At 47.7% G+C, this 13,940-nt stretch overlaps 1 protein-coding gene across 1 annotated transcript in view; it reads right to left on the reverse strand.

Annotated features, from left to right (window-relative positions):
- Positions 1-13,940, reverse strand: part of LOC130281670 (alpha-2-macroglobulin-like) — a 206,361-nt gene that overhangs the window by 154,634 nt on the left and 37,787 nt on the right. Inside the window, exons 5-8 of the mRNA XM_056529135.1 lie at positions 12,586-12,638; positions 11,892-11,912; positions 11,543-11,696; positions 11,379-11,463 (exon numbers count right to left, since the gene is read on the reverse strand). Coding sequence (XP_056385110.1) covers positions 11,379-11,463; positions 11,543-11,696; positions 11,892-11,912; positions 12,586-12,638 — 313 coding nt within the window. The remainder of the gene's footprint in view (positions 1-11,378; positions 11,464-11,542; positions 11,697-11,891; positions 11,913-12,585; positions 12,639-13,940) is intronic.

Below are 13,940 nucleotides of genomic sequence, written 5' to 3' on the forward strand. Positions count from 1 at the left end.
ATCAATTCTGTTAACAATGAAAGATTGGACTGTACCGTGCGTTACCGCACGGAACCTCTCCTAATGTGCATCGGACCTCATCACGAAAAAATTGAATTTTTGGTCCTCTCCAACTGCACTTCTGAAATTCTTCTTGGATTACCGTGGCTTCAACGCCATTCCCCAACCCTTGATTGGTCCACAGGAGAAATCAAGAACTGGGGTACTTCTTGTCTCAAGGACTGTCTTAAACCGGTTCCCAGTACTCCCTGCCGTGACCCTGTGGTTCCCCCTGTATCCGATCTTCCTATGGCTTATATGGACTATGCTGACGTCTTTTGCAAAAAGCAAGCTGAGACTTTACCTCCTTACAGGCCTTATGACTGTCCTATTGACCTCCTCCCGGGTACTACTCCACCCCAGGGCAGAATCTATCCTCTGTCTGCTCCAGAGACTCTTGCCATGTCAGAGTACATCCAGGAAAATTTAAAAAAGGGGTTTATCCGCAAATCCTCCTCTTCTGTCGGAGCTGGATTTTTTTTTTGTGTCCAAAAAAGATGGCTCCCTACGTCCTTGCATTGATTACCGCGGACTTAATAAAATCACGGTAAAAAACCGCTACCCCTTACCTCTTATCTCGGAACTCTTTGATCGCCTACAAGGTGCCCACATCTTTACCAAACTGGACTTAAGAGGGGCTTATAATCTCATCCGCATCAGGGAGGGGGACGAATGGAAGACTGCATTTAACACCAGAGATGGACACTTTGAGTATCTGGTCATGCCATTTGGCCTGTGCAACGCCCCTGCCGTCTTCCAAGACTTTGTTAATAAAATTTTTCGGGATCTCTTATATTCCTGTGTTGTGGTTTATCTGGACGATATTCTGATTTTTTCTGCCAACTTAGAAGAACACCGCCAGCATGTCCGCATGGTTCTTCAGAGACTTTGGGACAATCAACTTTATGCCAAAATGGAGAAATGTCTCTTTGAATGTCAATCTCTTCCTTTCCTAGGATACTTGGTCTCTGGCCAGGGACTACAAATGGACCCAGATAAACTCTCTGCCGTCTTAGATTGGCCACGCCCCTCCGGACTCCGTGCTATCCAACGTTTTTTGGGGTTCGCCAATTATTACAGACAATTTATTCCACACTTTTCCACTATTGTGGCTCCTATCGTGGCTTTAACCAAGAAAAATGCCAATCCCAAGTCCTGGTCTCCCCAAGCGGAAGACGCATTTAAACATCTCAAGTCTGCCTTTTCTTCTGCTCCCGTGCTCTCCAGACCTGACCCATCTAAACCCTTCCTATTGGAGGTAGATGCCTCCTCAGTGGGAGCTGGAGCTGTCCTTCTACAAAAAAATTCTTCCGGGCATGCTGTTACTTGTGTTTTTTTTTCTAGGACCTTCTCTCCGGCGGAGAGAAACTACTCCATCGGGGATCGAGAACTACTGGCCATTAAATTGGCGCTTGAGGAATGGAGGCACCTGCTGGAGGGATCAAAATTTCCAGTTATCATATACACTGATCACAAGAATCTCTCCTATCTCCAGTCTGCCCAACGACTGAACCCTCGCCAGGCCAGGTGGTCGTTGTTCTTTGCCCGTTTTAACTTTGAAATTCATTTTCGCCCTGCCGACAAGAACATTAGGGCCGATGCCCTCTCTCGTTCTTCGGACGCCTCTGAAGTAGAGGTCTCTCCGCAACACATCATTCCTCCTGACTGTCTGATCTCCACTTCTCCAGCCTCCATCAGGCAAACTCCTCCAGGGAAGACCTTCGTTTCTCCACGCCAGCGTCTCGGGATTCTCAAATGGGGACACTCCTCCCACCTCGCAGGCCATGCGGGCATCAAAAAATCCTTGCAACTCATCTCTCGTTTTTATTGGTGGCCGACTCTGGAGACGGATGTTGTTGATTTTGTGCGGGCCTGTACTGTCTGTGCCCCGGATAAGACTCCTCGCCAGAAGCCTGCTGGCCTCCTTCATCCTCTGCCTGTCCCCGAACAGCCTTGGTCACAGATTGGTATGGACTTTATTACAGACTTGCCCTCATCCCGTGGCAACACAGTTGTTTGGGTGGTCGTTGATCGATTTTCCAAGATGGCACATTTTATTCCTCTTCCTGGTCTTCCTTCAGCGCCTCAGTTGGCAAAGCAATTTTTTGTACACATTTTTCGCCTTCACGGTTTGCCCACGCATATCGTCTCGGATAGAGGCGTCCAATTCGTGTCTAAATTCTGGAGGGCCCTCTGTAAACAGCTCAAGATTAAATTAAACTTCTCTTCTTCTTATCATCCCCAATCCAATGGGCAAGTAGAAAGAATTAATCAGGTCCTGGGTGACTATTTACAGCATTTTGTTTCCTCCCGCCAGGATGACTGGGCAGATCTTCTACCATGGGCCGAATTCTCATACAACTTCAGAGTCTCAGAATCTTCTGCTAAGTCCCCATTTTTCATGGTGTACGGCCGTCACCCTCTTCCCCCCCTCCCTACTCCCTTGCCCTCTGGTTTGCCCGCTGTGGATGAAGTGACTCGTGATCTTTCCACCATATGGAAAGAGACCCAAAATTCTCTTTTACAGGCTTCATCCCGGATGAAAAGATTTGCCGATAAGAAAAGAAGAACTCCCCCCATTTTTGCTCCCGGAGACAAGGTATGGCTCTCCGCTAAATATGTCCGCTTTCGTGTCCCCAGTTACAAACTGGGACCACGCTATCTTGGTCCTTTCAAAGTCTTGTGCCAGATTAACCCTGTCTCTTACAAACTCCTTCTTCCTCCTTCTCTTCGTATTCCCAATGCCTTCCATGTCTCTCTCCTTAAACCACTCATCATTAACCGCTTCTCTCCCAAACTTGTTTCTCCCACTCCTGTTTCCGGTTCTTCTGACGTCTTCTCCGTGAAGGAGATTCTGGCCTCCAAGACGGTCAGAGGAAAAAAAAATTTTTGGGTGGATTGGGAAGGCTGTGGCCCAGAAGAGAGATCCTGGGAACCTGAGGACAACATCCTAGACAAAAGTCTTATCCTCAGGTTCTCAGGCTCCAAGAAGAGGGGGAGACCCAAGGGGGGGGTACTGTTACGCCGAGCGCTCCGGGTCCTCGCTCCTCCCCGGAGCGCTCGCAACATCCTCGCATTTGCAGCGCCCCGGTCAGACCTGCTGACCGGGTGCGCTGCAATATCTCTCTCAGCCGGGATGCGATTCGCGATGCGGGAGGCGCCCGCTCGCGATGCGCATCCCGGCTCCCGTACCTGACTCGTTCACCGTCGGTCTTGTCCCGGTGCGCGCGGCCCCGCTCCTTAGGGCGCGCGCGCGCCGGGTCTCTGCAATTTAAAGGGCCACTGCGCCACTGATTGGCGCAGCAGGCTTAATTAGTGTGTTCACCTGTGCACTCCCTACTTATACCTCACTTCCCCTGCACTCCCTCGCCGGATCTTGTTGCCATTGTGCCAGTGAAAGCGTTTCCTTGTGTGTTCCTAGCCTGTGTTCCAGACCTCCTGCCGTTGCCCCTGACTACGATCCTTGCTGCCTGCCCTGACCTTCTGCTACGTCCGACCTTGCTCTTGTCTACTCCCTTGTACCGCGCCCATCTTCAGCAGTCAGAGAGGTTGAGCCGTTGCTGGTGGATACGACCTGGTTGCTACCGCTGCTGCAAGACCATCCCGCTTTGCGGCGGGCTCTGGTGAATACCAGTAGCAACTTAGAACCGGTCCACCAACACGGTCCACGCCAATCCCTCTCTGGCACAGAGGATCCACCTCCAGCCAGCCGAACCGTGACAATCACATTTCTTACTTCAGTACACCACTTTGTATGGTGCCTTTCTGCGACTTTTTATTCCGTGCAACAAAATGTGTAACTTTTTAAAAATGCTGTTTGCAGTCAGTTATGTAAGTCAAGTACGGGCTGGTGTAGCTTTGCGCCTAATGTAGCACAGTTGCGACAAAAGATGCGACAAACTGAAAAGTCACATATCATGAATTCCTTACTACTGCATGATATCAACTAAAATCATGACAAGTGTGTTCCTTCAGAAAAACCTTCTAAAGCAAAAAGTCACAATAAAAAGTCTCAAAACAGCATCTGAGACAAACCGTGCGACAAATGTACACCACAAGAGGGGATTCAAAAGGAATGGGAAATACAGGGAAAGGGAGCAACACTATTCCTAGCCTGTGTTCCAGACCTCCTGCCGTTGCCCCTGACTACGATCCTTGCTGCCTGCCCTGACCTTCTTCTACGTCCGACCTTGCTCTTGTCTACTCCCTTGTACCGCGCCCATCTTCAGCAGTCAGAGAGGTTGAGCCGTTGCTGGTGGATACGACCTGGTTGCTACCGCCGCTGCAAGACCATCCCGCTTTGCGGCGGGCTCTGGTGAATACCAGTAGCAACTTAGAACCGGTCCACCAACACGGTCCACGCCAATCCCTCTCTGGCACAGAGGATCCACCTCCAGCCAGCCGAACCGTGACAATCACATTTCTTACTTCAGTACACCACTTTGTATGGTGCCTTTCTGCGACTTTTTATTCCGTGCAACAAAATGTGTAACTTTTTAAAAATGCTGTTTGCAGTCAGTTATGTAAGTCAAGTACGGGCTGGTGTAGCTTTGCGCCTAATGTAGCACAGTTGCGACAAAAGATGCGACAAACTGAAAAGTCACATATCATGAATTCCTGACTACTGCATGATATCAACTAAAATCATGACAAGTGTGTTCCTTCAGAAAAACCTTCTAAAGCAAAAAGTCACAATAAAAAGTCTCAAAACAGCATCTGAGACAAACCGTACGACAAATGTACACCACAAGAGGGGATTCAAAAGGAATGGGAAATACAGGGAAAGGGAGCAACACTATTCCTAGCCTGTGTTCCAGACCTCCTGCCGTTGCCCCTGACTACGATCCTTGCTGCCTGCCCTGACCTTCTTCTACGTCCGACCTTGCTCTTGTCTACTCCCTTGTACCGCGCCCATCTTCAGCAGTCAGAGAGGTTGAGCCGTTGCTGGTGGATACGACCTGGTTGCTACCGCCGCTGCAAGACCATCCCGCTTTGCGGCGGGCTCTGGTGAATACCAGTAGCAACTTAGAACCGGTCCACCAACACGGTCCACGCCAATCCCTCTCTGGCACAGAGGATCCACCTCCAGCCAGCCGAACCGTGACAGTAGATCCGGCCATGGATCCCGCTGAAGTCCCACTGCCAGTTGTCGCCGACCTCACCACGGTGGTCGCCCAGCAGTCGCAACAGATAGCGCAACAAGGCCACCAGCTGTCTCAACTGACCGTGATGCTACAGCAGCTATTACCACAACTCCAGCAACAATCTCCTCCGCCAGCTCCTGCACCTCCTCCGCAGCGAGTGGCCGTTTCCGGCCTACGATTATCCTTGCCGGATAAATTTGATGGGGACTCTAAGTTTTGCCGTGGCTTTCTTTCGCAATGTTCCTTGCACTTGGAGATGATGTCGGACCAGTTTCCTACTGAAAGGTCTAAGGTGGCTTTCGTAGTCAGCCTTCTGTCTGGGAAAGCTCTGTCATGGGCCACACCGCTCTGGGACCGCAATGACCCTGTCACTGCCTCTGTACACTCCTTCTTCACGGAGATTCGAAGTGTCTTTGAGGAACCTGCCCGAGCCTCTTCTGCTGAGACTGCCCTGCTGAACCTGGTCCAGGGTAATTCTTCTGTTGGCGAGTACGCCATCCAATTCCGTACTCTTGCCTCCGAATTATCCTGGAATAATGAGGCCCTCTGCGCGACCTTTAAAAAAAGGCCTATCCAGCAACATTAAAGATGTGCTGGCCGCACGAGAAATTCCTGCTAACCTGCATGAACTTATTCATCTGGCCACCCGCATTGACATGCGTTTTTCCGAAAGGCGTCAGGAGCTCCGCCAGGATATGGACTTTGTTCGCACGAGGCGGTTTCTCTCCCCGGCTCCTCTCTCCTCTGGTCCTCTGCAATCCGTTCCTGTGCCTCCCGCCGTGGAGGCTATGCAAGTTGACCGGTCTCGCTTGACACCTCAAGAGAGGACACGACGCCGCATGGAGAATCTGTGCCTGTACTGTGCCGGTACCGAACACTTCTTGAAGGATTGTCCTATCCATCCTCCCCGCCTGGAAAGACGTACGCTGACTCCGCACAAAGGTGAGACAGTTCTTGATGTCAACTCTGCTTCTCCACGCCTTACTGTGCCTGTGCGGATATCTTCCTCTACCTTCTCCTTCTCTGCTATGGCCTTCTTGGATTCCGGATCTGCAGGAAATTTTATTTTGGCCTCTCTCATCAACAGGTTCAACATCCCGGTGACCAGTCTCGCCAGACCCCTCTACATCAATTCTGTTAACAATGAAAGATTGGACTGTACCGTGCGTTACCGCACGGAACCTCTCCTAATGTGCATCGGACCTCATCACGAAAAAATTGAATTTTTGGTCCTCTCCAACTGCACTTCTGAAATTCTTCTTGGATTACCGTGGCTTCAACGCCATTCCCCAACCCTTGATTGGTCCACAGGAGAAATCAAGAACTGGGGTACTTCTTGTCTCAAGGACTGTCTTAAACCGGTTCCCAGTACTCCCTGCCGTGAGCCTGTGGTTCCCCCTGTATCCGGTCTTCCTAAGGCTTATATGGACTATGCTGACGTCTTTTGCAAAAAGCAAGCTGAGACTTTACCTCCTCACAGGCCTTATGACTGTCCTATTGACCTCCTCCCGGGTACTACTCCACCCCAGGGCAGAATCTATCCTCTGTCTGCTCCAGAGACTCTTGCCATGTCAGAGTACATCCAGGAAAATTTAAAAAAGGGGTTTATCCGCAAATCCTCCTCTCCTGTCGGAGCTGGATTTTTTTTTTTGTGTCCAAAAAAGATGGCTCCCTACGTCCTTGCATTGATTACCGCGGACTTAATAAAATCACGGTAAAAAAACGCTACCCCTTACCTCTTATCTCGGAACTCTTTGATCGCCTACAAGGTGCCCACATCTTTACCAAACTGGACTTAAGAGGGGCTTATAATCTCATCCGCATCAGGGAGGGGGACGAATGGAAGACTGCATTTAACACCAGAGATGGACACTTTGAGTATCTGGTCATGCCATTTGGCCTGTGCAACGCCCCTGCCGTCTTCCAAGACTTTGTTAATAACATTTTTCGTGATCTCTTATATTCCTGTGTTGTGGTTTATCTGGACGATATTCTGATTTTTTCTGCCAACTTAGAAGAACACCGCCAGCATGTCCGCATGGTTCTTCAGAGACTTTGGGACAATCAACTTTATGCCAAAATGGAGAAATGTCTCTTTGAATGTCAATCTCTTCCTTTCCTAGGATACTTGGTCTCTGGCCAGGGACTACAAATGGACCCAGATAAACTCTCTGCCGTCTTAGATTGGCCACGCCCCTCCGGACTCCGTGCTATCCAACGTTTTTTGGGGTTCGCCAATTATTACAGACAATTTATTCCACACTTTTCCACTATTGTGGCTCCTATCGTGGCTTCAACCAAGAAAAATGCCAATCCCCAGTCCTGGTCTCCCCAAGCGGAAGACGCATTTAAACATCTCAAGTCTGCCTTTTCTTCTGCTCCCGTGCTCTCCAGACCTGACCCATCTAAACCCTTCCTATTGGAGGTAGATGCCTCCTCAGTGGGAGCTGGAGCTGTCCTTCTACAAAAAAATTCTTCCGGGCATGCTGTTACTTGTGGTTTTTTTTCTAGGACCTTCTCTCCGGCGGAGAGAAACTACTCCATCGGGGATCGAGAACTACTGGCCATTAAATTGGCGCTTGAGGAATGGAGGCACCTGCTGGAGGGATCAAAATTTCCAGTTATCATATACACTGATCACAAGAATCTCTCCTATCTCCAGTCTGCCCAACGACTGAACCCTCGCCAGGCCAGGTGGTCGTTGTTCTTTGCCCGTTTTAACTTTGAAATTCATTTTCGCCCTGCCGACAAGAACATTAGGGCCGATGCCCTCTCTCGTTCTTCGGACGCCTCTGAAGTAGAGGTCTCTCCGCAACACATCATTCCTCCTGACTGTCTGATCTCCACTTCTCCAGCCTCCATCAGGCAAACTCCTCCAGGGAAGACCTTCGTTTCTCCACGCCAGCGTCTCGGGATTCTCAAATGGGGACACTCCTCCCACCTCGCAGGCCATGCGGGCATCAAAAAATCCTTGCAACTCATCTCTCGTTTTTATTGGTGGACGACTCTGGAGACGGATGTTGTTGATTTTGTGCGGGCCTGTACTGTCTGTGCCCGGGATAAGACTCCTCGCCAGAAGCCTGCTGGCCTCCTTCATCCTCTGCCTGTCCCCGAACAGCCTTGGTCACAGATTGGTATGGACTTTATTACAGACTTGCCCTCATCCCGTGGCAACACAGTTGTTTGGGTGGTCGTTGATCGATTTTCCAAGATGGCACATTTTATTCCTCTTCCTGGTCTTCCTTCAGCGCCTCAGTTGGCAAAGCAATTTTTTGTACACATTTTTCGCCTTCACGGTTTGCCCACGCATATCGTCTCGGATAGAGGCGTCCAATTCGTGTCTAAATTCTGGAGGGCCCTCTGTAAACAGCTCAAGATTAAATTAAACTTCTCTTCTTCTTATCATCCCCAATCCAATGGGCAAGTAGAAAGAATTAATCAGGTCCTGGGTGACTATTTACAGCATTTTGTTTCCTCCCGCCAGGATGACTGGGCAGATCTTCTACCATGGGCCGAATTCTCATACAACTTCAGAGTCTCAGAATCTTCTGCTAAGTCCCCATTTTTCATGGTGTACGGCCGTCACCCTCTTCCCCCCCTCCCTACTCCCTTGCCCTCTGGTTTGCCCGCTGTGGATGAAGTGACTCGTGATCTTTCCACCATATGGAAAGAGACCCAAAATTCTCTTTTACAGGCTTCATCCCGGATGAAAAGATTTGCCGATAAGAAAAGAAGAACTCCCCCCATTTTTGCTCCCGGAGACAAGGTATGGCTCTCCGCTAAATATGTCCGCTTTCGTGTCCCCAGTTACAAACTGGGACCACGCTATCTTGGTCCTTTCAAAGTCTTGTGCCAGATTAACCCTGTCTCTTACAAACTCCTTCTTCCTCCTTCTCTTCGTATTCCCAATGCCTTCCATGTCTCTCTCCTTAAACCACTCATCATTAACCGCTTCTCTCCCAAACTTGTTTCTCCCACTCCTGTTTCCGGTTCTTCTGACGTCTTCTCCGTGAAGGAGATTCTGGCCTCCAAGACGGTCAGAGGAAAAAAAAATTTTGGGGTGGATTGGGAAGGCTGTGGCCCAGAAGAGAGATCCTGTGAACCTGAGGACAACATCCTAGACAAAAGTCTTATCCTCAGGTTCTCAGGCTCCAAGAAGAGGGGGAGACCCAAGGGGGGGGTACTGTTACGCCGAGCGCTCCGGGTCCTCGCTCCTCCCCGGAGCGCTCGCAACCTCCTCGCATTTGCAGCGCCCCGGTCAGACCTGCTGACCGGGTGCGCTGCAATATCTCTCTCAGCCGGGATGCGATTCGCGATGCGGGAGGCGCCCGCTCGCGATGCGCATCCCGGCTCCCGTACCTGACTCGTTCCCCGTCGGTCTTGTCCCGGTGCGCGCGGCCCCGCTCCTTAGGGCGCGCGCGCGCCGGGTCTCTGCAATTTAAAGGGCCACTGCGCCACTGATTGGCGCAGCAGGCTTAATTAGTGTGTTCACCTGTGCACTCCCTACTTATACCTCACTTCCCCTGCACTCCCTCGCCGGATCTTGTTGCCATTGTGCCAGTGAAAGCGTTTCCTTGTGTGTTCCTAGCCTGTGTTCCAGACCTCCTGCCGTTGCCCCTGACTACGATCCTTGCTGCCTGCCCTGACCTTCTGCTACGTCCGACCTTGCTCTTGTCTACTCCCTTGTACCGTGCCCATCTTCAGCAGTCAGAGAGGTTGAGCCGTTGCTGGTGGATACGACCTGGTTGCTACCGCTGCTGCAAGACCATCCCGCTTTGCGGCGGGCTCTGGTGAATACCAGTAGCAACTTAGAACCGGTCCACCAACACGGTCCACGCCAATTCCTCTCTGGCACAGAGGATCCACCTCCAGCCAGCCGAACCGTGACAATCACATTTCTTACTTCAGTACACCACTTTGTATGGTGCCTTTCTGCGACTTTTTATTCCGTGCAACAAAATGTGTAACTTTTTAAAAATGCTGTTTGCAGTCAGTTATGTAAGCCAAGTACGGGCTGGTGTAGCTTTGCGCCTAATGTAGCACAGTTGCGACAAAAGATGCGACAAACTGAAAAGTCACATATCATGAATTCCTTACTACTGCATGATATCAACTAAAATCATGACAAGTGTGTTCCTTCAGAAAAACCTTCTAAAGCAAAAAGTCACAATAAAAAGTCTCAAAACAGCATCTGAGACAAACCGTGCGACAAATGTACACCACAAGAGGGGATTCAAAAGGAATGGGAAATACAGGGAAAGGGAGGATTTATACTCAGGTCACATGGGGTGGCATCTCTAGCGTGTTTCACTCTGTGGATTCGCTTACGATACTCCGATTTTTTTTTTATAGCTTTTACTATAGTTTTTAGCAGTGCCGAAGCTTATTCTAGCCCCGTTATGTAAACATGGTGGGTTATAATAAGTACCATTAAAACGGTGTATCAATTGTCATTAAGAGGTTAAATAAAAATAATAAGAATAATAGACATTATGCCTTCAAGTCATAGGCTGCTATTGTATAATCTAGAGAATGAGCGTTTCCTGTGTATTATAAAAATAAATAAATAAATCAGTGGTGCTACAATATAGTGTGTAGATTTTGAGGTTGAATTTTTGCCTATAGGTTAATTTTTTGCTTGTATATAAGCAAGAAATATGTATTTCCGATACATACACAGTGTCTTGGTTGCTATGTTAAAGGTCACATTGATTGAATATATATGACCTGACCGCCTAGGGGCAGTGACTTGCATGTGAACTTCTCACGTGTTATATATAATGATTTACTAGGTTAAATATCCCTGATATTATGTCAAGTATTTTCTGTAGTGTTTATTCCTGTGATGTGTCCACCCCATGTGTCCACCTGCCCACATTGCCAGTCACTGGCTGAGGTGGGTCACTGCTGGTGCCAGTGATTGGCTTTATAGGCAGTTCCTGCACGGTCCATGTGTCACAAGTGTTGAGCAATGGGACTGTTGGATTGGCAACTGTGGGGGATCAGGGTCAGGTGAGTATTGTTTTTTTTTTTTTTTTTTTTATGTCACCCTTAGTCAATTTCAAATGTTTTTTTTCTGGATCTGAAATACTCTGTTATGCCCCAGTTGATATCATTCTGATATTTTAATAATATTAACTGTTATTAAATCAAATATACCAAAGCCTTTGTTTTAACAATTTTTTTTATACTCACTTGGCACAAACTTTAACTGGAAACTGGGGACTGTTACAGAGGATATACTTAGGGAACTGGATATCAACCTCAAATTTTGGAAGTACTGAAAAACATAACAGTGGTAACTTAGAAATATTTAGCCAAACACATTTTAGATATTGGACATAAGAAAATGTAATCACCATATTCCTCCACAGTGAAGGTGTGAGATGTGTCCTTTAGTTTAATGGTATATTCCCCCAGTTTGGGCTCAGAAGAAAGAGGGAGGGAGAACTCAGCAATACCCTGATTGAGATTTACATTTAACCATTGTCCAATCCGGTTTTTGCCTGGAGCCTAAAATGAATAACCTCAAATTGTACATTATCAATCGATCGGACCTTGTATTATCATTAAAAAGACAACAACAATCTAAAAATTCACAGATAATTTTTCTGTTATTAGAATATGCATATGATCCATTGATCCAATAGGTAACTTTATTATTATTATCGTGTATCTTATCGTGTATTTTATTATATATTTTCTTACCTGTAATTCTATCACTGGGATCTGAGGAAAAAGAACACAATTATGTTTAGAATTTTTTCAGCTACTTAAAGGGGTACTCCTGTGGAAAACATTTTTTTTTTAAATTAACTGGTGCCAGAAAGGTTAACAGATTTGTAAATTACTTCAATTAAAAATCTTAATTCTTCCAGTACGTATCAGCTGATGTATGCTCGACAGGAAGTTCTTTTCTTTTTGAACTTCTTTTCTGTAGGACCATAGTGCTCTCTGCTGACACCTCTGTCCATGTCAGGAACTGTACAGAGCAGGATAAGTTTGCTATGGGGATTTGCTTCTGCTCTGGACAGTTCCTGACATGGACAGTGGTAACAGCAGAGAGCACTGTGGTCAGACAGAAAAGAAATTCAAAAAATTCAAAAAGAAAAGAATTTCCTGTGGAGCATAGTCCAAACTCTATGAGAGACGTGCGGACGGGACATGTAGGGAGACCCTAGTGGTCATATTTTAGATGTAAAAATATAAATAAACATTTTATGTAACCACATGCTATTAGTTGTTAGGGAGACATTAACGAACAACATATCAAAAGTTTTTTTGATACTCTTTAAGTCTATTACACTCTATCACATATATAAATTATGGTGTTTTGTCTGCTTGCAATGACAAAACATTTTATTTTTCTTTACATCTGCTTTTACTTTTATCTTAGACTTACAAAAGTATTTTCTGGTTTGAAATCTTCAGTAAGGGACAGAATCCTGAATTTCACTGTAACAAAAGAAACAAATGTTTTTTTTATTTTTTTTATTCTTTAGATTTTTTCTCAAAAATGAAAATAAACAAGTTTGACCCTTACCAGATAAACAATAGAGTTTATTATCATATACAACACCTATAAAATTGTTGAGATTGTTTGCCTAGTAGATAAATATAATAACTCAATAATATTGGTAGATTTCAATATACATGTAGATGATATACTGTGGGGATAGTACTTTAAAGAGTACCTGACATTTAGAAAAAGGTTTTGACATGTCCTAGCAACATTTCAAAAGTTTTGATCAACGAAGGTCTGAGTGTTTAGATCTCCGTCGGTCAGGAGAATGAGCAGGGAGAAGTCTGCGCTGCTGCACACTCCTCTTCCTGCTCTAGGTCACATAATCGAGACGTGCTCCAAACGCGTACATTGCCTGTGTGTCTCAATCACGTGACAAAGAGCCGGGAAAGAACCTGCTGAGCGCAAACTTTTCCAGGCTCGTTCTCCTGGAGGTCTGAACACTCAGACCCTCGCTGATTCAAACTTTTGACATGTCAAAAGTTTTTCCAAATGACAGTGACCATTTAAGTAGCGTATTTTTTCACCCTATAGGACGCACCAGCATATAAGACGCACCCAATTTTAAAGGTGCAAAATCTAGAAAAAAAAAGATTCTGAACCCAACAGTGATCTTCAACATGCGGACCTCCAGATGTTGCAAAACTACAACTCCCAGCATGCCCGGACAGCCGTTGGCTGTCCGGGCATGCTGGGAGTTGTAGTTTTGCAACATCTGGAGGTCCGCATGTTGAAGACCACTGGATAGGAGGTAGTACTCACGTGTCCCCCGCCGCTCCAGACCCGTCACCACTGCCCTGGATGTCGCTCCATCACTGTCGCCGCGTCCCCGTGGTGTCCCCGACGCTCCGGACGTCTTCTTCCCTGGGATCCACGCTCTCCGTCGCCGTGATCACGTCGCTACGCAGTCCGCTCCTATTGGATGACAGGACGGCGTGCGCGACAACGTCGAAGGAGAGCGCCGGCCATGAAGGGGAGCAGACACCGAGGAGGCAGGTAAGGTCCCTCCCGGTGTCCTGTAAGCTGTTTGGGGACGCCGCGATTTCACCTCGTCGGTCCCGAACAGCCCGACTGAGCAGCCGGGTTAGTGTTATTTTCGCTTCAGACGCGGCGGTCAGCTTTGATCGCCGCGTCTGAAGGGTTAATACAGGGCATTACCGCGATCGGTGATGTCCTGTATTAGCCGCGAGTCCCGGCCGTTGATGGTCGCAGGGACCGGCGCGATAAGTGTGTAT

Source organism: Hyla sarda, chromosome 7 (assembly GCF_029499605.1).
Source record: "Hyla sarda isolate aHylSar1 chromosome 7, aHylSar1.hap1, whole genome shotgun sequence".
Classification (NCBI taxonomy): Eukaryota; Metazoa; Chordata; class Amphibia; order Anura; family Hylidae; genus Hyla; species Hyla sarda.